Here is a 26,511-nt window from a genome sequence, read left to right as displayed (position 1 = left end):
AGTACAAAAACTGATTTAGGCTTGTTTCCCATTTTCCCATTTTCATATTGGTTTTTGCAACAGAATATTCGAAATTGAACAATCTGTAATACAAAAATAGACTGTGAAATTAATCTCCAAGAGTCGGTGATAAAGAGTGTGTGGAGTGAGGTAGTGTAGGGCAGCAGTGTGGAGTAGTGGTTAGGGCTCTGGACTCTTGACCGGAGGATCGTGGGTTCAATCCCAGGTGGGGGACACTGCTGCTGTACCTTTGAGCAAGGTACTTTACCTAGATTTCGGCAGTAAAAAATAATGTAATTGTATGTAAAAATAATGTGATATCTTGTAAGTCGCACTGGATAAGGACGTCTGCTTATAAATAATAATAATAGTATTTATTCAGACAGAGACAGCACTTCACAAAAAATCTGTTAATGCTTCTTTAACAGGTACACACTTAAACAATGATAGCTATACTAACGTGTCGGAAGAGGTACAGACCTATTCAACCAAGCGTGCTAGCCCCCTTTAATGATCCTATGGCAAGCTCTGTAAGATGCAAACATGTCCTCTCTCCCTGCAGTTTGCAGCTCTTAGAAAAGAAGGAACTGCGATACAGTGCGAAACTGTAAACAGAATTCACCCCCACCCTTCTCCATATTCTGTTACAAAAGAACCCCCCACTGCAACACGACAATTATTTAGCTCCTTCAAGACCTTTAAACAAAGGGTCAGACACGGCCAGCTCTCTGTGTCCCGCTATTATGAGAATGCAATAATTTCGCGCCTATGCTTATTGTCGTGGAAGTGTTCTGTCTGTTTACCAACATTATTTATTTATTAATTTAGCAGTTGTTACAAAGTGCTGTATTACAATACAGCCGTAGGGCTACATTAAGTTAATATAATAATCATCCTTGTATCACTCAGGTACAGTGCATTATAATAATACTAAAAATAATAAGCCTTCACATAAAGGGAAAAAAAATCCAGGTACGGTTCTTAACCCATTAATGCCTAGCGTCCCATATATGGGACAGGGTGAAAATGGGGTGAAAATGTGTATCTCCTCGGGTGTGTGTTCACTGAAATGAAATAATGAAACCTGTAAAATATTCCCCTCTTATAGTTCTATTATTCCTGCTTTTATTATTTGGCTGCCAGGTTTTTTCTTCCCTCGGCATCAAATGCAATCTTTCAAATTGAGCAAAAAACGCAAAGAAGCGATAGCTTAGAGATATTGATGCAAATCTATTTAGCCATTATCTTTCATTCTTATTTTTTCATGAATTTATGTTGGTCAGGGTGTGCTGTAGCTGTACATAACCATTTTATAAAAAAAATGTGCATATTGTCTAAACTGAGCATTGTTTTTGTAGCGTCCCATATATGGGACGCCAGGCACAGATGCAGACAGGTTTTTTTCTATGGTAATATAGTTGATGATGTTATTGTTTTTTGTCTGGTGCCATAATTGTTGTGTCTGGTTCCCTTATATTGTTGATTCCCCATGTACCAAGGAATACAATCTATGAAACCAGTGATCTTATTCAGCTTGTCTGACAGGTAATACCCATTTCCTTCTTTAGTATTTTATTCACAGTTTAGATGGCACATTCAAAGAAAAAGTACAGTGTTCATGAAGTTGTTAGTATACTAGAATCAGGAGAGTTTGATGAGGCTGAAATTTTTATTACTCCACCTGATGATGATGGTGCAGACAGTGCAGAAGACAGTGGAGATGAGGACACTGGAGGTAGTGTGAATAACCTGTCTGGAAAGCAGCTGCGAGTAGATGCAGACTTCACTGGGTACAGACATGGTCAAAAGGTTTATGACAGCAGAAGTGAAGGTGATGATGCTCCACCTGAAGCTACTGATGCTGAGGAAGTACAGCCAAGTTCTTCTACGGTCACCACCTCAAGCTTCGAAAACAGGCTAAATCAGCACGACAAAAGTGGTACAAGAAGGATCTACCAGCAACAGAGCAGAAGAAATTTAACAGCACTACACTGCAAATTACTGAGAATGACTGGGCACCACACCTTTGGTTTGAGCAATTTTTTGATGAAGAAGTGATGCAATACCTGTGTGACCAAAGCAAGTTCTATGCATCTTTCAAAGGTAAGCTGAACTTCACTGTCAGTCCAGATGAAATGAGGGCCTTTTTAGCAGTGCTGCTTATAAGCGGCTATGCTGTTGTACCAAGGAGACGTATGATGTGGGAACAGAATGAAGATGTATGTAATGTTGCAGTATCACAATTGATGAAACGTGATAGGTTCGAAGAGATCCTCGGATATTTGCACCTTGCTGATAACAGCCGACTACCTGCTGGAGACAAGCTTGGCAAGATAAGGCCATTCTATGAAATGATGAATGAGAGATTCCTCAAGGCCTTCCAGATTGAACAAAATCTGTGTATAGATGAAGCCATGATTCCCTATTATGGGAAGCACTCAGCTAAACAGTTCATGAAGAGCAAACCAATCAAGTTTGGTTATAAGCTGTGGTGTCTGAATACTCACCTTGGATATCTCATTCAGTGCAAACCTTATGCTGGTAAAGGTGTTACATTACCTGAACTTGGCTTGGGTGGCTCTGTGGTGACAGGACTGATTTCAATATTACCTAAGAAAGTGACATTCCAGCTAACATTTGACAATCTGTTTACATCACTTCCACTGCTGCAGTACTTGGGTGACAAAGGAATAGGAGCTACTGGCACACTGAGAGCTAACAGAGTGCAGGATTGTCCTGTTTTAGATACAAAGTCAATGTCTAAAAGTCCTCGGGGAAGTGCAGACTACTGCTACAGTTCTACCAATCGTGAGATAGTAACACGATGGAATGATAACAGCGTGGTCACGATGGCATCTAATTGTCAGCCAGTAATGCCTATCGGAAAGGCAAAGCGCTACTCTCGGGCTGAGAAGAAGGTGATTGAAGTTGATGAGCCACAGGAATTCGATACTACAACAAGTACATGGGTGGAGTTGATAGAATGGCCCAAAACATTAGCTACTACAGAATTTCCATCCGCTCAAAGAAGTGGTGGGTTCCCTTCTTTATGTTCATGCCTGATGTGGCCATACAGAATGCATGGCTTCTGTACAGGAACTCTGCAGGGCACAAAAATAGATCCCTGGATCTGCTGGCTTTTCGAAGAGAGGTGGTAAATATGTACAGGCTAAAGTTTTCAGCTGAGGCGAGGAATGCTCCTGGCATTGGTCGGCCACTCACTGCAGGACGCCAAAGAAAGGAGAAAGTGCCTAAAGCTGTGCGACGGGATGAACAAGGTCACTACCCAAAAACAAATCAGACGCAGAGAAGGTGTGCTCATTGCAGCAAGAAGGCTAAAGTTGCATGTTGCAAATGTCATGTTGGACTGCACATTGACTGTTTCAAGCCATTCCACCAACAGTAATTGGCAAAGTGGTGTCAGAGGTCTCCAGTTTGTTTTCAATATCTGTTGACAGAATATCAGGTTGAAGTAAAAATATCAAATATCAAATTACCTTTATTATATGCTGTAAAGTAGGGTTTGCTATGAGTTATGTTTTTTACCACATACTTGTTGATACAATTAAGTTGTTTACTTTGAGTTAATTGATTTACAATAAATGAGAGTTCTTGTTATACAATACGAGTTATTGATATATAATAAATAAAAATTATTGTTATTTAATAAATAAAAGTTATTGTTATATAATATTGTGGTTTATTACTTTATTTAGTATTCATGAATATTATTATTGATATTATTGGTAAGATATATAACATATTAAAACATGTACCCACCTGTGCCTGGCGTCCCATATATGGGACACAGAAAAAAAAAAGATTTATTTGAAAATTTCTAAGGCTAATTTAAAACAAACACTAGAAATGTTCAGAAGTCACATCTGCGCATAAGTTAGCAAAGGAAACTTAATTCAGAAAATTTAGGCAAGAATGGGTTAATATTTATATCCGGTTTTATAAATTAACTTTATAAACTTAATTATATTATCATAGCACATTTGTCCAGGACGCTCACGTTTGTTTAGAGCTCCCCTTTCACACGTACCCAGTTTGTTTCACTTGGGGGGTGCATCTCTATAGATATAGATATCAATGTATTGATGCAGAAAACATCTGTATTATTTATTTCTTAGCAGACGCTCTTATCCAGTGCGACTTACACTTGTTACAAGATATCACATTATTTTTACATACAATTACCCATTTATACAGTTGGGTTTTTATTGGAGCAATCGAGGTAAAGTACTTTGCTCAAGGGTACAGCAGCAGTGTCCCCCACCTGAGATTGAACCCACGACCCTCCGGTCAAGAGTCCAGAGCCCTAACCACTACGCCACACTGCTGTCATAACAACGATACACATTCCATACGAGTAGAGCAGCATCAGTACTTTTTTTTTTTTTTTAATGGTCCATTATTTATTTTTGTATTAGATTATTCCATTTTGAATACTTTGTTACAAAAAGCAATATGAAAAATGGGAAACAAGCCTAAATCAGTTTTTGTACTTTAAACTCAGAAATTGGAAAATGAAAAACGGGTCGCTTTTTGTTTTTATGAAAAACCGAAATAGAAAAAACAAGTCGTTTTCTGGTTTTCCGATTTCCGATTTAGAATGCAAAAACGATTGGCCGGAATGTACGCGGACCGTTTAGTCAGTGTTCTAGGCTGTAGCCAGCTAAGGCACCAGAGGCACGGGCCTCAGTAAAAAAAAAAGCATAGTAATAATTATTTATCTAGGCTCTTTTACACGTTGCTTTGCTCAAAATAAAATGCATTTAATCCGTCGTTGTGTGCATACATGAATCCCTGAGTTCCACTGACCACCTGGAAGTTGGTTACTTATTCCCGGTTCCTTATTTGCGGAGTAGCAAGCCGTACCCCACGATCAGCAGCACCCCAAAGTGTAGCCCATTATAACCTATACAGAACACATGGGGGCACGTCATTGGATGACCCATTTACCCCCCTTAGCCGGCTTGCTCACTAAATATCGAGGTATCCCTAGATAGGTTATAACCCACTCTTTGCAAAAAAAACTCAAGATTTTAGTGATCAAGCCGTACCCCACGATCAGCAGCACCCCAAAGAGTAGCCCGTTATAACCTATACAGAACGCATTGGGGCACGTCATTGGATGACCCATTTATCCCCCCCCCCCCCCCCCCCCCCCCCGATGTACCTGCTTTTAAATAAGTTTTATGCCGATTGTTTTTATTAAAAATTAAAACCAGACGATTAACTTTTAAGACTTCTTTCACTCCAGCGAATAAATTAACGTGCAGAATAAAGGCGGCGGAATAAAATAAATGGCTCTGCATTTAAAGTAGTGCTCTTATAATGCAAACACATAATTAACCACCGCAATCATTCTTCATTTTATATGACTAGTTTAGCGAGAGTGAAGTTTTTGTTTTATGAAACATTTATGTAGCTACAACCTCCAAGCAGAGACGGTAAAGCGATCATCACTGTCGTTTTAGGAATGTATAGGTAAAAAATAGTTGAGCTTATTTTGTCATTATCATCTTTCCATGATTAACTTATGGAACTGAGATGGTTTAATGACGTTAATTACAACATTAAAGGCAAGCGGACCGCTCAGAAAGAAAACCCAACAACCAGAAACCTTAACTATCTGTTCTGGTTTAGTAGAATGAGATGTTTCCATTTGAAGTAGTGGGTTACTTCAGGCTTGATTCAGACAGTGCGTGTTTGACTGGTAGTAGTTGAGCTGGGGGTTTTGTCGAGTTCAGGGCTGTGCGGTTTGCAAGGAGCCTCGCAGCGGATCACATTAAATAAGTAAAATGCAAATTCATGAGTATAGTCAGAACACGGCCAAACAGCCAATCAAATCGACTGGTCAGCCGAAAAGTATGGAGCGCCATTTGTGCCAAAACTATCCGGCCATTAGTTTGTCAATTTGTTTGTCAATTCCTGAATTGGTCAATTTGTCTAGCAATTCGTCCATAAATTTGTCAATTCATACAGTAAATCATAAATGTATTTGTTAATTCATCTAATAATTCATTAATTAATTTGTCAATTCATTAATACGAAAGGCTGTACAGACCTGCAAATTTCCAAACAACTAGACAAAATTCCAACTGTCAATCTCGCACTGTGCCAAAAACACTGCAACCTTTCTAGCCAATGGGAGCACACACTAATATTTTAATCAACGAAAATCCAGCCTCACTCAAAACTGCTTCAGCCAATAATATTTAGAAGGGCGTTTCAAAAGATATTCTATTTAACAAGATACTCGACTCTGCTGATTTTCAATGGAGACTTCCGTCTCACTGCGCGCAAAGCATTGTGGTATATAGAGAGTTAGGCAAAAAATTCTATGGAGAGTTAATGCAGGCGTACAAAATGTTGCTGGTTTTCGCCTACCTGACTTGGCGAAAGCAAAGATTTTCTCAGTACTTGATGTTAAAGACGGATACTGGCAAATACGCCTAGATGAAGAAAGCAGCTACTTAACAACATTCTGGACGCCCAAAGGAAGATACAGATGGTTGAGAATGCCCTTGGAATAAAACCAGTGGCTGAAGAATACCAGTGAAGACAACACAATGCACTACAAGGGCTTCCCGGAGTAAGCGTAATAGCAGATGACATTCTAGTATATGGCTGTGGAGACACTACAGAAGAAGCCATAGCCAACTGTGATCAAAATTTAATCAGCCTCTTAAACAGAGCCAGAAAAGTCAACCTGAAGTTGAACAAAACCAAACTGAAGCTAAGACTTACAAGCGTGCCATACATGGGACATTTACTTACTACAAAAGGACTGTCTCCCGACCCAAACAAAGTCAAAGCAGTACAAGAGATGGCACAACCAACAGATACAAAAGCTGTGCAGAGATTACTTCGATTCGTAAATTATCTAACGAAATTCCTACCTCATCTATCCGATGTCTGTGAACCATTAAGACGACTGACGGACAAAGATGTTATATGGACGTGGCTACCACAACACGAAGCGGCCCTAAAGCAAATCAAGCACCTGGTCAGCAATCACCCCTGTGACAGAAATATGAATTCTGGTTGTAAATCTCCCTCCCGACCTGTGAGGGCGCTAAGTAGCGAAAGGGAAAGGCTTTGGACAGGTTGGCCTGACAGTTCATTTCCTGGGTCGGAAAGTCAGTCAGCCTGGAAAAAGGACAGGGCTCCGCTGCAGGAACATATTGACCCGGAAGGTAAACGAGGTAGCAGCTGCAGGCAATAGTCAGCTGTAATCGTTTACCAAGGGGTCATGCGTGATTGCATAAAAGGGGCCAGAGGATTGTAAATCTTTTCCTTTCGCTTGGGTTTTATTTGAGAGACTGGAAGGAACATGTGAGACGCAGAGAAAGCATACAGAAATATATTTGTGAGTGTTTTGTTTGTTTGTTCGTGTCTGTTTAGTAACTCTCTGTGTTTTTGTTATATAGCACTAGACGGCTAAACACGAATCCGGAGCTGTTGCCAACGGCCAGCACAAAACCGGATCAACACTGCACTACAGTCATGATTAACACTGTTATCAGCACTAGTTCACAAGTATAGCACGTATTATATTGTACTTCACCACAAGCACTGAGAGCACTCACTTTGGACTTGTGATCCTGTGTGTGTCTAATTGTGTGTCTTAGTACTGTGTTTATTATTTACGGGACTGCAACCCTTTTGATTACTGTGCAATACACATTGTTGTGTATTGTCTGTTCATTATTATTTGCTGGCTGGTCATCAGACCATTGGGTTAATAATCATTAAATTAACCATTTCACCCATACTTTGTTGTCTGTTTGTTCTTGGGATTATTGCATCCGCACCACACTTGCTATACACCTGCTACTAATTCCCACTTTGCCACACCCCATACTCAAATACTATGATGTGCATGAACTAGTCACCATACAATGTGATGCAAGCGAAACTGGACTCGGACAGCACTACTGCAAAACGGACAACCAGTAGCTTTCGCTTCAAGGACACTTATGCCAACTGAACAAAGATACACACAGACTGAAAAAGAATGCCTTGCCATTGTCTTTGCATGCAAGAAATTCGACCAGTACATCCACGGCAGAGAATGCATCAACATACAAAGTGATCACAAACCTCTAGAAATAATCTTCAAGAAATCTCTACTTTCAGCACCAAAGCGCATACAGAGAATTATATTAAGATTACAACGCTATCAACTGGATGTGAAGTACAAGAAAGGTAAAGAAATGCATATAGCCGATTTCTTGTCCAGAGCACCACTACCGCTCAAGAAGACATTGCACGCACACACACAAGAATGTGTCTACTCAATTGAAACAAAACTGCAAGAGGAGATTGAAAACATTGATCATGCCAGCAACATTAACTTTTCAACACAAAGCTTGAACAAAGTTAAGACTTGCACGCAACAAGAAGCATCACTGCAAATGCTGCAGTCATTTATCTCAATAGGATGGCCTGAAACAAAACAAAAAACACCTACAATGATCAAAGAATACTGGAATTACAGAGACGAACTTACGACGCAAGACAGAATCATCTATAAAGGCACCAGAGTAGTAATACCCAAAGCAATACGCTCAAACATACTAACATGCATCCATGAAAGCCACTGTGAAATTGAAGCAAGCCTGAGAAAAGCCTGCGATGTTGTCTTCTGGCCAAACATGAATCGCGAAGTAAAAGACTTAATCAGCAAGTGCAGCATAGGCAACGAACATCAGAGAAAACAGCAGAAAGAGACACTCATACCACACCAAATACCGGAGCAACCGTGGAGCAAAGTGGGAATGGATTTTTTTACTGTGAACAAATCAGACTATCTGATCATAGTTGATTACTATTCAGACTATTGGGAGATTGATGAACTTCAAGACACGACTGCAACAACAACCATAGAATGCTGCAAAAGGCACTTCAGCAGACATGGGATACCTGACACGGTAATCACGGACAACAGACCTCAGTTTGCTGTACATGAATTTAAACAGTTCGCAACCGAATGGGAATTCCGCCACCTTACGTCATCCCCCTACCACAGCCAGAGCAACAGCAAAGCTGAATCTGCCGTGAAGATAGCTAAAACACTTCTGAAAAAAGCCAAACACGATGACAATGATCCACGGAAAGCAATACTGAACTGGAGAAACACTCCGATCGAAGGAATGAAAAGCAGTCCTACACAACGATTCATGTCAAGACACACACGCACACTACTGCCTACAGCGCAACAATTACTCAAACCAAAGGTAGTCAAAGATGTAACAGAAAGAAAAGAAATACGTCAACAGAAAACAAAACAGTACTACAATTGACAAGCAAAAGATGCCTGAACTGCAAGAGGGACAGACAATTCGAGCGCTATTAACACCCAACAGCAAGTCAAACAAATGGGAAATTGGAATTTGTACCAAACAAATCAGCCCAAGATCGTACGAAGTAAAAGTCAATGGACATACATATCTGCAAAACCGTAAGGACATAAAACCTGTCAAAGAGTAATTCAAGAACATCATACCGAGATATACAGACGACTTACCTGATGAAAGACCGGGTGAATTACCAACGGACAACTTACCTGATGGAAGAGATGAATTATCAACGACGACTCAAACAACTGAAGAAGCCTCTCACGAACAAGTCAATAGTTCAGAGCAAATGCCAGAGCAAGAAAATATAAAACGTTAGGTTACGTAGGTAACCATGGTTCTATGAGTGGGAGCAGCTCCCTCCCCTTTCACTGTTGCGATATGCGCTAGTCATATCCCGAAACACTGAGCTTGCAATACCAAAGCTACCGGTGGCACACTTCCCCTGTAAGTAGCGATGCCTCGGGGAGCTCTTCCTCTTTTCGCATAGAATGTCTGACGGCATCCTGCGTGACCGTGAGTTCAAGGTGAAGGGAGCTGCTCCCACTCATAGAACCATAGTTACCTACGTAACCTAACGTTCTATTTCGTGGTCGCAGCTCCCTCCCCTTTCACTGTCGGGATAGCAATACCGAAGACGTGATGGGGGAAGGTGGAAGGCAGCAACGGCGGTCGCATGAACCACCTCATGGCATAAGAGCTGAGGAAGCCTGTGCCCCTGCCAGGACCCTCGTGCCCAATGTAGGCCTACCCAAACTCGCCACATTAAGGCTATAGAACCGGGTAAAGCTGAGCGGGGTAGCCCAGCTAGCCGCATCACATATTTCCGCCAACGTGGCTCCCCGAAAGAGGGCCCACGAAGCGACCATGCCTTTCCTGAGTGTGCTGACAGATGAGCTGGCGGCATCAGTCCCTCATCGGCGTATGCCGCCACCATTGTGTCAACCACCCAGTGGGACAGTCTGTGGGTCGAAAGACCAAGGCCCAGGGACCTGGGTCCATGACCGACAAAGAGCTGATCCGACTTGCAGACAGCTTTTGTCCGATCAATGTAATTTCTCAATGCCCGAATCGGGCAGAGCAGATTAAGCTTCCGATCCTCCTCTGTGGAAAACGGAGGAGGGTGGAAGGCTTCCAGCTCCACCGTCTGGTTTAAGGTGACTTCAGAGATCACTTTCGGGAGGAAGGCTGGGTTCGTCCGTAAGGATACCCTATGCCCCTCGTCCCGGAAGCAGCAACAGGAAGGGTCCGCCGAGAGGGCCCATAGTTCACTGATGCGCTTTGCAGACGTGATAGCTAGCAGGAAGGCCGTCTTCATTGACACGAATTTCATGTCTGCTGACGGCATAGGCTCATATGGCGCCTTAGATAGAGCCTCAAGCACCACATAGAACCCATCCAGCTGGACGTCTGGTTCCAGCTTGATAGCCCGCTTTGCCAGCAAAGCCACCACTTCCTGCTTTAGAGCTAGCGCTTGACTCGGGTCTGTCACTGTCGTGACTAAAACCCCGTAAAAGGGAGGGGCCCTCCTTTGAATTGGAGTGCGTACCCTGCCTGTACTGTAGTTCGCACCCAATTGTCGGTGGTACATTGCCTCCAGGCCGACAGATGGTGCTGCAGGAAGGGGTGCTGGGCTACCGGCCACAGACTTCTCTTCTCCTCCTCCTTCTCCTTCGCTTGGCAACGCGGTTTCCGACCGCGATGACCTTGCTTCCTTGGAGGGGGCTGTCTGCCACGGGTATCCGTCGACGCCTGGAGATGGTGGCGCAGGTCCCCCCGGGTGATAGCAGCATTACCTCGGGACGCCCCCAGATCCCCTGGGGCGGGAAGGCTCCGGGATCATAGCCGTTACCCTGCGGGAGTCTTCTCGGTGCTGCTGAGAGCGACGGAGCATGTCCTCTACCGCGGGACCAAAAGTGAAGCCCGGAGAAATAGGCGCACCCAAAAAATACCCCTTATGAGCGTCTGGGATACGAGCCTGCGAAAGCCACAGCTGCCTGCGTACCACTACCAGGGCAGCAAGGCTACGCCCCAGGGGGGCGGCTCCCTGAAACCCATTTATCTCCACCAGCGCCGAAGAAACCAACTGGATCTCGGAGGAGGTGAATTCTGTAACAGGGAACTCCAAAAAGCTCTTCAGGTATGCCGACAACAGGTAGGCTGAATTAGCCAACCATGTTGCCTGGACGCTTGCAACATAGGCCCGCTTAGCATGGACCTCAGTGACCTTGCACTGTTTATTGGGGCATACAGGATCCTTGGGGTTCCCACCTAACGGCAGGGCTGCCACTAAGTCCACAAAGGCAGAGTCGACCGGGGGAAAATCCTGTAGGCCAAGGTCAGCCGCCCACTACAAAAGAGTAAGGGGGACAGCCTTCTTGGCAACTGGTGTAGAGACCGGTCTAGACCAAGAAGAGCAGACCTCTCTCAAAAACTCTGGGTGTGGTGGGAATGGCTGTATGCCCGTCACAGGCTGTGACCGAGCATGGTGATACAACACCAGTTCCGGCACCTCTACTGCCGCTTGCCACGGGAGTTTGAGGAACTGGGCAGCCCTTCCAATGACCCCTTGGAAGGTCGATGAGGTTGGTTCCAAGGAACCCCCGTCCATCACTTCCAGTGATTCCCTGTAGAAAAACTCCCTGATCCCTGAATGGAATCCAAAGAGTCAGATGCAGCTACCAAGAGCTCATCTGAACAATCCCACTGGGGGGAGCCCAGCAGGGGAGCCATTTTAATTACTGGCTCCAACCAACACCGGCAGGGAAAGAGGGGCCTGCTCCCTTTTCTGGGAGGCAATGAACTCCAGAACCTCACTCATCTGATTCTGGAGCACCGCACGGGCCGACAGTTCTGTGTCCTTAACAAGCTGCCGCTTTCTCCCAGGAGGAGACGGGGTGGAGGAAGGGAACTGAGTATCCCAGACCGTGGTTGCACCATGAGAGGCCGCGGCGGACGTGCCTACGCCAGTGGCAGGCACTCCTGTAAGCAGCCGCAATCTCTGATGGAGCGTCCGGGTCTGGAAGACCCCACATATTCGGCATCAGTCAGGGTCTGTGAGGGCATGGGAGGCAACGCCCAAACAGTACATGCACCGGACATGCAGGTCCTCGTGAGGAATCTTCCTCCTATAGGATGAGCAGGGATGAAACCCTGCTGTTACTGTAGCCATATTTATGAGAAGCTGCAGTACCCTAACCCTCTTGAAGAAGGGGGGTGGGGGGGGGGGGAGGATGGCGCTGATGTACAGCTTCCCTAATACTCCAAAACACTGTCCACACCCTCTCTGAACTCAACTGCAATGGTTACAAACTAACTGAGAGGAGCAGGAGGGAGCCTTCCTGTACTCAATTTCAGTGATAATCACGAAAGAGCAGGACTTGCAGTACCCTTCTTGAACTCAACCGCAGTGAGCAAGAGGGGTTTTATTTTAATATATTATTATTAATGCACCTTTCCTGAACTCAACCTCAGCGACCAGCTGACCAAGAAGGAGCAGGAGGACGCTTCCCTGTACTCTACTTCAGTGATTAGTTATACTAATCAAGAAGGAGCAGGTAGGCTTGTGCAGTATCCTAACCCTCCCTGAACTCAGACCCAGCGACCAGAACTTAATCAAGCAGGAGCAGGGAGGGGGTAGCGAACCATAGCTAAAGCGTGCAAGCACAGCTGTAGCCTGATACACACGCTGCACTTAGAAGTGCAGCACCCCACTCTAACTGAACTCAACCACCCTGATTAGAACTAATCTAGAGGGAGCAGGAGGAAAGGGATATTTACATTGGAACACAGGCAAGATGGCGCCCGAGAACTGTAAACAGCAGAAACTTGAACTGCTGTGTTTTTTTTTTTTTTTTTTTTTTTAAATGGCCTTGTAAACACAAGCAAAATGTAATGGGAATCCGTGGAAGGGGCGCTACAAGAACGCCAGCTTCCTAGCACTGAAAAACAGTCTGGACTAGCAACAGTACACACAGCTCAGATTTTTTTGAGACGACCGCTATGGAAAGCGAAAAGAGGAAGAGCTCCCCGAGGCGTCGCTACTTATAGGGGAAGTGAGTCGCCACGGGGGCGTGGCCTTTGACAGCTTTGGTATTGAAAGCTCAGTGATTCGGCATATGACTAGCGCATATCCCAACAGTGAAAGGGACGGGAGCTGCGACCACAAAATAAAACTAAACAACACTCGAACCAGATCCAACATTAAGCCTCCTCTGAAATACTCAAAGGACTATGTGACTATGTGACTTAAGTCTGCTATAATCATTACGCAGCACCCTTATAGGCATGGGAGTCACTTGTAGCTGTCCTTACAAAGGTACCACCAAATAATAAAACAATGAATAATCCTCTCCCAAACCCTAAACCTAAAGTCAGTACGCTATACTGCAGTCATTACACATCTAAAGTAGTTCAAGTTTAGCAGTGAATAAGCATTTTTGTTACTTCAAAAAAAAAAAAAAACGTGACCGGAGGTGCTGACTTCCTCAGTTGTCCTGACAGGAACATTTGGTGGTCCCTTTGTAGGCAATGCTCAGTTGTATGCAAGCCGGAAAGTGAGACACACGGCACAGTGATGAGCCACAATAAACCTGAGTTATTTCAAACAATCAACTGTCTTCATTGTTCCCGAGACACATCAAAACAGTTTCCAGATTTAAAACTCAATTAAACCGGTTTAAATAGAACGTTGCAATTCGCCTATCAAGTGGACGAAATTCTGCCACGCTGCAATTAACCCAAGGTATTTTTCATCGTCTCTCCTGTCTCCATTGTCCCTGTCTCTGTGGAATAAAAATACCGTAAATAGAGGCAGAGATGCTTTTTATTTTATTTTATTTTTTTAAATGTAATCGCTGGCAACACTAGTAAACCTGATGCCTTGTTCTAGTCGTACTGAATAGCTAATGAAATACATGTATATTAGTATTACTATTTTACAATTGTCTTCTTTTTTTAAAAGTATAAATTAGTTTTGTCAAACATGCAGTTTGCGTTACAAGGTCTGTTGTAAAAAAAGTAAACAAACACAGAGAATGATTATTCAACCATAAAATAGCATCTTTAAAACAGAAAATCGGGTGAATTGTTCGCATTACTAACAGTGTGAAAAAACAGTAAGCGGAACAACCTATTTATTAATAAAACAACATATTTTATCAAACATAAAAAGCTCGGGGTCTCTGGACAGGGGCCTAAATCATCCTCCATATTGCCTGGGGCTATAAATAAGACCTCCCTTGCCTGCCAGGGCTTTAACAAATTAACATGGTAAATTTCACGTTCATTCCGGTGATCGGGCTGTCTAATTTCATAATTTACTTTCCCTATAGCCTGAATCACCTCATACGGCCCCTGCCATTTAGCACACAGTTTTGACTCTGATAAGGGAAGAGCAGCATTACCTTGTCTCCTGGTCGAAAGGTTCGAATCCGTGCATTTTTGTTGTAATGCTGCTGCTGTCGGTGCTGAGCCGATCTGAGGTTGTCTTGGGCCAAACGACCGACCAAATCCAGGCGATCTCTGAGTAGGAGCACATACTTCACTACATTTTTAGACGAGCCTTTGTGCTCCTCCCACCCCTCTCTCAGCAGGTCGAGAATGCTGCGAGGCTGCCGGCCGTACAGGAGCTCAAAGGGGGAGAACCCCGTTGAACTCTGCGGCACTTCTCTCACTGCAAAAAGGAGGTGGGGAAGAAGCGATGCCCAATGTTTCTGCTCTTGTGTTACGAATCGCCTCAGCATCGACTTTAAGGTCTGATTAAAACGTTCAACCAGACCGTCCGATTGTGGATGATAAACGGACGTCCTGATGAGACGTATTTTCAATATTTTGTACACCTGCTGTAACGTATTGGACAAGAAATTGGTCCCGTGATCGGTCAAAATCTCCTTGGGGATCCCTACTCTAGCCATAATCTGCGCTAACTCGGTGGCTATTGCAGCGGCACTAGTGGACCTCAATGGAACGCCTCCGGGTATCGCGTTGCATAATCCACAACCACTAATATATGCGTATACCCAGAGTCAGAAGGTAGCAAAGGGCCCACTATGTCCATTGCAATGCGCTCGAAAGGAGTGGAAATAATCGGCAGTGGGACCAAAAGGGCGGGGCGCACTCGACCCGGCGCTACTCGCTGGCAGTCTGGGCATGTGGCTACATATCTCGACACATCAGTATGAAGACCGAGCCAATAGAATCGAGCCAATATCCGTTCCCTCGTCTTCTCGGCTCCGAGGTGCCCCGCAAAAGGGATGTCATGCGCCAGCCTCATGACCTCTGTCCGACAAGACGGGGGATCAAACAATTGTGTTACAGGCTGTTTACCCTATACAGTAATTGCCCCTTGATACTGAAATGTGGATATACTAGCGCCCCAGTGCCGTCAACATCCTTACCTTCAATGGACCAGACCTGCCCCCAAGCGTGCACCAGTGACGGGTCGTTATGTTGGCCCCACACTAGGTCCGCGCTTGAGTACCACGGGTCCGGTACATTGAGAGGGGTTGGAATAACCTCTGCCCTAGTCGGCCCAGTAACCTCGCTCTCTCGGTCACACTGTGTTCCCACTCCCTTCGACTGGCGTTTGTTACCATTGCAGCACTCTCTCACCAGACCCCAGCCTTGTCTCAAAAACGCTCCCTCCCATTTCGCGGTCCGTCTCTCCTTATTTGTTTTTCTAGGACGGAAAAGAGGGGAAAACATTTCAGTGTGAAAAGGAAACACATCACCAATCCGTTCCTTTTTTTTTTCTGCCACGTTTACGTGTGTGGCTGAGACTGCCATTATTTGCACCAATTCTTTGAATTTTGGCCAGTATCGGCCCAGAATAACTGGGTGTGGCAACCTTTCCGCCACCCCGACTACAAGGTGACGTTTTATCGGTCCTACCGATAAATATACTTTTAATGTGGGATATGCCGCCGTGTCTCCATGGATACAGGAGATGGCCACCTGACCTCGTGGCCGCCACGACACACCGCCCAGGAGAGCTGTCCTAATCAAGGTTTGCTCACACCCTGTGTCCACTAATGCGTGGGTTTTCACATTCCCTAACACAACATTAATCAAACAAGGCCCCTCCTGACCATTTTCCCCACGCTTACCAGTTTCAAGTGCCCAATTGCACGCGGCCACGTCACACTCCATGGCAGCGGGGCATAACCTGGCTAGATGTCCCGGCTGGTGGCACCTAAAACAGATAGGAGGGACAGAGGGGGCATAGGTTCGAAATCTGTCCCGCTGCTGGTATGGCAACGGGGCAGGGGCAGCACCTCTACCCAAGCTGGGGGCCAACCTTGGTCTCCATGGGGGGGAGGCAAGGGGGCCCAATGGGGTCGGTGCTCTAGGAGGTCTGGGTCCTGGGAACAAGGGGGGTGGTGGTGGTGGTGGTGTTGGAGGAGAGGGAGGGAGAGGTCGGCTGCACCGAAGGGCAGGGGCGGACAGGATTCCAACCCGGGCAGAAGTCAGGGAGTCTTCGAAATACTCCGCCAATTTGACCGCCTCCTCCAGGGCGTCGGGGTTGTGGCGTCGTATCCACGCCTGGGTCTCGGCGCCGACCACATGGCAGAACTGCTCTACCACAATGGCTTCCCCCATCTGTTGGGCGGTCTTCTTCCCGGGGGTCAGCCAATGCACCATGTGGTCGCACAATCGCTCTGCAACCACCCTGGGGCGTGTCTCCGGGGCTCTCCGGTACTCCCTAAACCGCGCCCGGTGGGTCTCCGTAGTGATGTTCAGGCGGCGGAGGATAGCCTGCTTGACCAGGTCGTACTCGGTGGCGTGATGGTCACTCATCGCTTGGTAGGCTGCCAGAGCCTCCCCGATCAGGCAGGGTCCCAACTGGCTGGCCCAGAACTCCCGCGGCCAAGCCGCCGCGGTAGCCAGCCGCTCGAACGCCACCAAATACGCCTCCGGGTCATCATCCGCCGACATCTTCATTACCCGTGCCTTCGGGGGCGACATCAGCGGTGTTGTGGTAGGAGTCGTCGCTGTGGCAACGGACAGCCCTACCCGTTCAATGAGCGCCGTGTAGCGCTCCTCCCTCCTTCTCTCCTCTGCGTCGCGTCTGCTCTCCAACGCCTGCAGCAGCTCCGCCAGCGCGTTGCGGTCCATAATCCCACTTCTGACACCACGTGTGGCAAAGTGGCTGGTAAGGGGAACAGGTGTAGCGGTGATGCGGTGCAGGAGTGACAGGCAGACAACGGTATTCCAGTGAAAAAAGTGCTTTATTTCTTTTCCAGGTCTGGTGACCGAAAAATAAACAAATCCCCGGAGATACACAACAATGTGTAACGCACGGGGATAACAATAAACAGGGCACAGTCCCGAACAAAACAAACAGGCGGTCACCAGTCCTGGGTGAGTGCAGTCGTGATGGTGCTTTAGTGCAAACACAGATAGTGCGGGGAGCAGTGGTGCTCCGGACCGTGCTGACCCTTGGCGACAGCTCCGGAGTATTGCTTTAACTGTCTGGTGGTGAAAAACACAGACAATTACACAGGCAAACACAACAAAACACAACACGTAATTCTTTCTCTTATTTTAACAACGAGAACTCCTCTCTCGATCCTTCTCTCTCCAAACGCTAACCCAAACGAAGGAAAAAAACAGCGTTACCCTGGCCCCTATATGTAATCCCGCATGATATCTAGTTAAACGGTTGCAGCTGCCTTATTATTATTATTATTATTATTTATTTCTTAGCAGACGCCCTTATCCAGGGCGACTTACAATTGTAAGCAAAAACATTTCAAGCGTTACAATACAAGTAATACAATAAGAGCAAGAAATACAATAACTTTTGTTCAAGTAAAGTACAAGTTTGACAAACCACAATTCAATAATACAGCAGGTAATAGTGATAGTTACATCAGGATATGATTAAATAGTGATAGTTACATCAGGATGTGAGTAAATACAAAGTACTACAGGTTAAAAACTTGGCAGATTACAGTATTCTGAAGTACAGGATTAAATGCAGTAAAATAGGGGCTGATAAGAGCAAAATAAAGCACATTTACATGAAGGGTGATAGTGTCCCAGGATACAAACAGAGGAGTTCTACAGGTGCTCTTTGAAGAGGTGAGTCTTAAGGAGGCGCCGGAATGTGGTCAGGGACTGGGCAGTCCTGACATCTGTAGGAAGGTCATTCCACCACTGCGGAGCAAGGGTGGAGAAGGAGCGGGCTTTGGAGGCAGGGGAGCGTAGCGGTGGTAGAGCTAGTCTTCTAGTGCAGGCGGAGCGGAGAGGTCGAGTGGGGGTGTAGGGAGAGATGAGGGTCTGGAGGTAGCTGGGTGCAGACTGGTCAAGGCATCTGTAGGCTAGTACAAGTCTTGAACTGGATGCGAGCGGTGATCGGGAGCCAGTGGAGCGAGCGGAGTAGTGGAGTAGCGTGGGCGAAGCGAGGCAGAGAGAACACCAGGCGGGCAGCAGAGTTCTGGATAAGCTGGAGCGGATGGGTGGCGGACGCAGGGAGGCCAGCCAGGAGGGAGTTGCAGTAGTCTAGGCGGGAGAGTACCAGGGCCTGGACCAGGAGCTGGGTAGCATAGTTGGTGAGGAAGGGTCGGATTCTTCGGATGTTGCTCAGGAAGAATCGGCAAGTGCGTGCCAGAGTGGAGATGTGCTGGGAATAAGAGAGGCAGGGGTCCAGGGTGACTCCAAGGTTCTTAGCTGAGGAAGAGGGAGAGAGTGTGGTAGATTCCAGAGCTGCCCCTCGTTTACCTGTCAAATCAATACGGTCTTACAACAGAGTCTCGCTTCTTTCCAGGCTGACCCACTTCCCGGTCCCGGAAACGAACTGTCAGGCCAGCCCTTCCAGATACTTCTCCTCCCGTTCTTTAGCGCCCTCACAGGTCGGGAGGAAGATTTATCACCAGAACTCATTGTATTTCTGTCACACCTTATCAGCTTGGTTTAACCAGAATAAAGATGCTGAGATACATGTGCCAAGGAAAGTGCTTTAAAACAGCACTGGGGTTTGTGTCTTATCAAGAGATCCTCGTTCAACTCCCTGAAGCTGGGGTTTGTTTTTTAATCTTTCAGGTCATTGTGAAATGTACTTTCTCATACCATAAAAACTCTTTTGGGGAAATATCAAATAGGATTGCTAACTGGTATCATGACTGAAAAGGGGACCAGCATAAAAATACCCCAAATACACAGATTTATTTAAAAACATATTCCCAAATGGTAACTACTCTCCAGTAATTTAATAGGACAGAGAAAACATCTTGATCTCTTTTGCACTCCTTCAGTCTGATCAGTATAATGTGGTTACAGATTCTGACCTCTATATCCACAACTGCAGACTAGCCTGGCTATTTTGCATAGTGTTGAAGACACTTGTTTGCGGTGTGCAAGGCCATTGGTTTGGGCCCATTTAGAATCACAATGTGCCACTATCAGTCTGGTTCTGTTTGAAATAATGCAGTCTGTCTTGTGTGTGTTAACTCAAGGTGTGCTTCAAGGACAATCTGAGCACAATAAGAGGCTCTTGTTCAATGAAGGTATCTGGGGAAGGCTTTTTTTTTTTTTTTTTGCTTACAATATGCTGATTTGATTACCAGTTTTTTCTTTAAGTGTTTATCACGTTACAGAACTCTAGTTGTAATTTGGAAATCAGTTAGGGCGAAGACTAAAGACACTCATTTATAATGAGCAAATAACTGTCAGTTGGCAGTTCGAAATGACTAATGTCCGGTAAAACTTTTTTTTACCCTCAGGATGATTAATAATGTTACTACTGGGAGGAAACAGATTAGTCTTCCTGTAATTTAATATGTACTGTACATGCCCTGCTGAAATAAAGTGTGCACTTGTTCCTAATACAATGCTTCTTAATAGTTTGATATTGAATGCATTATGCAGAGTTCTCTGTGTCTTGCTATTTAAGAATGCATTTGTTATAAAGAGGTTTTTACTGTAAATTAGTGTGCTCTAAATCACATATATTACTGTTTTTGAACATATGATGTAATGTGCATTTTTTTCTTTTGTAAATGAAAAGGAAATATGTTTTGAAAAAAATGTTCTTTATTGAATCTTAATCAGTTGGATTTAGAAGGCCATGGTTCTATTGGCACCTTTTTTAAAAATGGCATATACCCTTGTAGGAACTGGTATAGGTTATTATTATTATTATTATTATTATTATTATTATTATTATTATTATTAAAATTAGTTTACGTGGGTTACTAACAACCCACGTAAACTATTCTCTACCTTCTCCTCCCTCCTTAACCCTCCCCCTTCCTCCTCCCTCCTCTATCTCCCCTGATGACTTTGCCTCCTTCTTCTCTTCTAAAATTTCAGATATCCGCAAACTCTTTAACACCTCTCCCTCCCCGCTCCAACTCCTACACCCACTGCAACCCCTACTAACTCACCCTCCTTCTCCACCTTCTTGCCCCTCTCAGACTCTGACCTCTCCTCCCTGCTCCAGGGTCACAAACCCACCACGTGTGCCTTGGACCCCCTCCCCACTCACCTCTTTCAAGCTGCTGCTCCTGCTCTACTTCCCTTCATCTCCCTTCTCAACACCTCTCTACTTTCTGGTCTCTTTCCCTCTGCCTTCAAAAAAGCCTCTATCACTCCCCTCCTCAAAAAACCTACCCTCGACCCCACCTCCCTCCAGAGCTACCATCCTGTCTCCCTCCTACCCTTCCTCTCCAAAACCCTCGAGCGGACTGTACACCGCCAGCTCTCTGCTTTCCTGTCCAACCACTCTCTGCTTGACCCTCTCCAATCTGGCTTCCGCTCTGCTCACTCTACTGAAACCGCCCTCCTGTCTGTCACCAACTCACTTAAATGTGCCCGAGCTGCCTCTCTCTCCTCTGTCCTAATTCTCCTCGACCTCTCTGCTGCCTTTGACACTGTTGATCACTCTATTCTACTATCATCTCTTGCTGACCTGGGGATCTCTGGCACTGCTCTGGCCTGGTTCTCCTCCTACCTCTCCAACCGCACTTACCAGGTAACCTGGCGTGGAGCAACCTCCACACCTCACCCTCTCTTAACTGGAGTCCCCCAAGGGTCAGTCTTGGGTCCTCTCCTGTTCTCTCTCTACACCCGCTCCCTGGGCCCCCTCATCGCATCCTATGGTTTCTCATACCATTTCTATGCTGATGATGCTCAGATTTTCCTCTCCTTCCCCACCTCTGACTCCACCATCTCCTCCCGTATCTCTACCTGTCTGTCTGCTATTTCCTCCTGGATGCACTCGCATCACCTCAAACTCAACCTCTCTAAATCTGACCTCCTTTTCTTTCCCTCCTCCTCCCCCTCCTCTGATCTCTCCATCTCTGTTCCTCTGGAATCTACCACACTCTCTCCCTCTTCCTCAGCTAAGAACCTTGGAGTCACCCTGGACCCCTGCCTCTCTTATTCCCAGCACATCTCCACTCTGGCACGCACTTGCAGATTCTTCCTGAGCAACATCCGAAGAATCCGACCCTTCCTCACCAACTATGCTACCCAGCTCCTGGTCCAGGCCCTGGTACTCTCCCGCCTAGACTACTGCAACTCCCTCCTGGCTGGCCTCCCTGCGTCCGCCACCCGTCCGCTCCAGCTCATCCAGAACTCTGCTGCCCGCCTGGTGTTCTCTCTGCCTCGCTTCGCCCACGCTACTCCACTACTCCGCTCGCTCCACTGGCTCCCGATCACCGCTCGCATCCAGTTCAAGACTCTTGTACTAGCCTACAGATGCCTTGACCAGTCTGCACCCAGCTACCTCCAGACCCTCATCTCTCCCTACACCCCCACTCGACCTCTCCGCTCCGCCTGCACTAGAAGACTAGCTCTACCACCGCTACGCTCCCCTGCCTCCAAAGCTCGCTCCTTCTCCACCCTTGCTCCGCAGTGGTGGAATGACCTTCCTACAGATGTCAGGACTGCCCAGTCCCTGACCACCTCCTTAAGACTCACCTCTTCAAAGAGCACCTGTAGAACTCCTCTGTTTGTATCCTGGGACACTATCACCCTTCATGTAAATGTGCTTTATTTTGCTCTTATCAGCCCCTATTTTACTGCATTTAATCCTGTACTTCAGAATACTGTAATCTGCCAAGTTTTTAACCTGTAGTACTTTGTATTTAATCACATCCTGATGTAACTATCACTATTTAATCATATCCTGATGTAACTATCACTATTACCTGCTGTATTATTGAATTGTGGTTTGTCAAACTTGTACTTTACTTGAACAAAAGTTATTGTATTTCTTGCTCTTATTGTATTACTTGTATTGTAACGCTTGAAATGTTTTTGCCTACGATTGTAAGTCGCCCTGGATAAGGGCATCTGCTAAGAAATAAATAATAATAATAATAATAATAATAATAATAATAATTATTATTATTATTATTATTATTATTATTATTATTATTATTATTATTATTATTATTAATAATAATAATAATTTATTTATTTAAGTGGACATCATTTGCAACAATTCATATTTTAGTTTCAACCAGGTAACCAAATGTCTATTTTTGTCTATACAAAATATCTATATATTTATTTTTAAAATGTGTATATTGTAGAATACTGTTACAAGACAAGATAAATAAGAATTGCACATCAAATAATCTTTGCAAATTTAAGAAGCAGACGGTCTAATTAACAAAGCTTAAAAACACCTTTGCTTTATAAGGAACGTTTCTCCTAATAAATTTAATCACACACACACACACGCGCGCGCACACACACACGCACACACACGGAACTCAGATTCTTGATAGATTTGAAATCAGTAGTGTGGGAGCGCGAGCAGGAGAGGGATAACGGCACGCTGAGGCACACACAGGGATGTACACCAAACACAGGCAGAAAAACACCAGGATAAACCCAGCACAATGCATGCATTATCTAACAATTCTACAGTTGCTACTACTGAACATTTTACTGGAAAAAGTGAAAGGGGATCTCATCAACCAAGGTAAGTAAACCGAGGTGGAAGTCTGAAGAAAGTTTAGTCTTCAGTCATTTTACAGTTGCAACCTTACCGGTACGATCCTTTTAAGTTTACACTTCTTAAAATAAATAAATAAATAAATAAATAAATAAATAATCTTGGTGCTTGGTTATAGTGTTTTTTTTTTTTTTAATGTTTAATAAGCGTCTGAGAAATTCTACTCATTGCACTGTCACATTGTACTTGCGATCTCCATAAAAGGAGGAATATTGGCTGTTTTTGGATCGCTTTCAAACGAGCCTTATCATATAACAGCAAGTAAATAGTATAGCTGAAGTCAAAAGAAAATAATAATAACCGTGCTCTGATATCTCCTGCCTGCTTATGTTGGGTTGACATTTCAACAGATCCGTATTGAGATATTGGGTAACAGTGAAAACAGGGGTGCGCTGTTATGAAGTAAAGATGTTGAGAACGTGGGGGATAGCGATGGCAAGACTTAACCAAAACAGAATGCATGCCATTTGTATGACTATGAGAGCTAACTCGAAAAGTCTGTACAGTATGTCTATAAGTACAACTGGCGTCGGGCGATTCTCACAGTTACAATGGATTTAAAAATAATTTTAAAAATCCGTTCGATTTCAGAAACAATTAAGGGGACAGTTGGTACCTCGTAATGTCTGCGTTTCTTCATTGATTAAATGCGAGTATTATTACTAGATATGCTTGACCAAGACATAGAACCTAACTGTCCCACATTTAGATCTGCTGTCTCTCATATATAAAGCAGAGGAGAAGGAGTGACTCTCATTTTTTGTTTAACAGTTAATATGGACCAAATTTAATACACTCTATTTCCAATCTCTTATTATAGTCTGTGAAAATGAAAGACCTGTTAAACATAAATATAGTAAATGCTGCAAGCTCCAATATGCTGGTGTATCAAAATTACTATGCGTGAAATGTAATTATAAATGGAAAAGGGTAGAACTCTATCATATGCTTAATATGTACTATAATGCATAATACACCTCATTCAGTAGATGAACATCCTATATAGTATACCTTATGATATAGGTACTATATGGTTTTCCATTAGGGGTTTTATGCTGGACATTGATGAAGATGTTTGCAATAATTCAGAGTGGTTCTTGTGGCAACTACTGCAATCAAAACAGTGCTACCAGAGTCCAGACCCCGGTTCTGGCTACCCGGATCACAATCCCGTGTAGTGTGAAACCACGTACCTGGGTCGTACCCGGGTTAACCCGGGTCCCAGCCTTGACCTGGGTCGAGGGAGACAAAATGCAGGATGGCGGACGAATTAACAAACAGGTTTCACTTCCACAAGGAACGTTTTTGTTTATTCTGTTTAGCCATATTTTTATTGCTTGAGACACAGCATGAGCCAGACTGCAGAAGGGATGAAGAAACATTTGCTCTAATTAACATTTGGGCTGACAGTTCAATCCAGAGAAGCTTGGGTGGGAGCGTCTGTAACAAGCTGGTTCCGGGGCATTGATAGGTGCATTGTTTACTTGCGTCTGTCACCCAGGTCAACCCTGCTTTATCAAAAAGCCGTGTGAAATCACGTAGCCGACCCGCATGACACCAAAAGATTAATTCTCAAACTGAACGCAGTAGGGATTCAAGGAAATGCATGCACATGGATTAGGGAGTGGTTAACAGGTAGAAAACAGAAAGTACTGATTAGAGGAGAAACCTCGAAATGGAGTGAGGTAACCAGTGGTGTACCACAGGGATCAGTATTAGGTCCTCTGCTATTCCTAATCTACATTAATGATTTAGACTCTGATATAGTAAGCAAACTCGTTAAATTTGCAGACGACACAAAAATAGGAGGAGCGGCAGACACTGTTGAAGCAGCAAAGGTCATTCAAAATGATCTAGACAGCATTCAAAATTGGGCAGACACATGGCAAATGAAATTTAATAGAGAAAAGTGTAAAGTATTGCATGCGGGCAATAAAAATGTGCATTATAAATATCATATGGGAGATACTGAAATTGAAGAAGGGAACTATGAAAAAGACCTAGGAGTTTATGTTGACTCAGAAATGTCTTCATCTAGACAATGTGGGGAAGCTATAAAAAAGGCTAACAAGATGCTTGGATATATTGTGAGAAGTGTTGAATTTAAATCAAGGGAAGTAATGTTAAAACTCTACAATGCATTAGTAAGACCTCACCTAGAATATTGTGTTCAGTTCTGGTCACCTCGTTACAAAAAGGATATTGCTGCTCTAGAAAGAGTGCAAAGAAGAGCGACCAGAATTATCCCGGGTTTAAAAGGCATGTCGTATGCAGACAGGCTAAAAGAATTGAATCTATTCAGTCTTGAACAAAGAAGACTACGCGGCGATCTGATTCAAACATTCAAAATCCTAAAAGGTATAGACAATGTCAACCCGGGGGACTTCTTTGACTTGAAAAAAGAAAAAAGGACCAGGGGTCACAAATGGAGATTAGATAAAGGGGCATTCAGAACAGAAAATAGGAGGCACTTTTTTACACAGAGAATTGTGAGGGTCTGGAACCAACTCCCCAGTAATGTTGTTGAAGCTGACACCCTGGGATCCTTCAAGAAGCTGCTTGATGAGATTCTGGGATCAATAAGCTACTAACAACCAAACGAGCAAGATGGGCTGAATGGCCTCCTCTCGTTTGTAAACTTTCTTATGTTCTTATGTTCTTATGTAGGTCCTGATCTGGGTAGGTTCTGACCCGGGTAGAGCATGCCAGTGTGAAAGGGGCTTTAGCTGACTGCCATAGAGATATGTAGCTAAAAAAGTAATAGGCAGCACCATCTAGTGATCTGCCACTTTGGATCAAGTTTCCTTTTGTTTTGCTGGCAATACACTGCTGTGCACTAGATGGTGCTGGTGATTCATTATATACAGATAGGTTGGCTGATCTAGCCTCCAATATACATATTTCTATGGCAGGCCCCTAGAAATGAAGAGAAGCTCATGAACTTATAGTCAAAGCATCTTAACCCATATATGGCAAAGTGGTTAAGTGGATACAGGTGCAGGAGTGATGCAGTGCATGCACAACAATGTGTATTGCACGGAATAAATCTGCGACTGCCACGTCGTTTCCCTTCCGGGTCAATGCATTAATGCAACAGAGTTCTGCCCACTTCCTGTCCAGGGAACTCTGTTCTCGCTGCTTAACGCCCTCACAGGTCGGGAGGGAGATTTA

General features: G+C 44.7%; 1 protein-coding gene across 1 annotated transcript in view; it reads left to right on the top strand.

The window, feature by feature from the left end:
* Nucleotides 1-23,095: 23,095 nt before the first annotated feature.
* Nucleotides 23,096-26,511, top strand: part of LOC117421177 (disintegrin and metalloproteinase domain-containing protein 33-like) — an 88,900-nt gene continuing 85,484 nt past the window's right edge. The window contains exon 1 of the mRNA XM_034035236.3: nt 23,096-23,307. Coding sequence (XP_033891127.3) covers nt 23,178-23,307 — 130 coding nt within the window. The 5' untranslated portion in view covers nt 23,096-23,177. The remainder of the gene's footprint in view (nt 23,308-26,511) is intronic.

The sequence above is a fragment of the Acipenser ruthenus genome, chromosome 1 (genome assembly GCF_902713425.1).
Source record: "Acipenser ruthenus chromosome 1, fAciRut3.2 maternal haplotype, whole genome shotgun sequence".
Taxonomy (NCBI): Eukaryota; Metazoa; Chordata; class Actinopteri; order Acipenseriformes; family Acipenseridae; genus Acipenser; species Acipenser ruthenus.
Note: the sequence above shows the minus strand (reverse complement) of the source record. Positions and strands in the feature narration are given on the sequence as shown.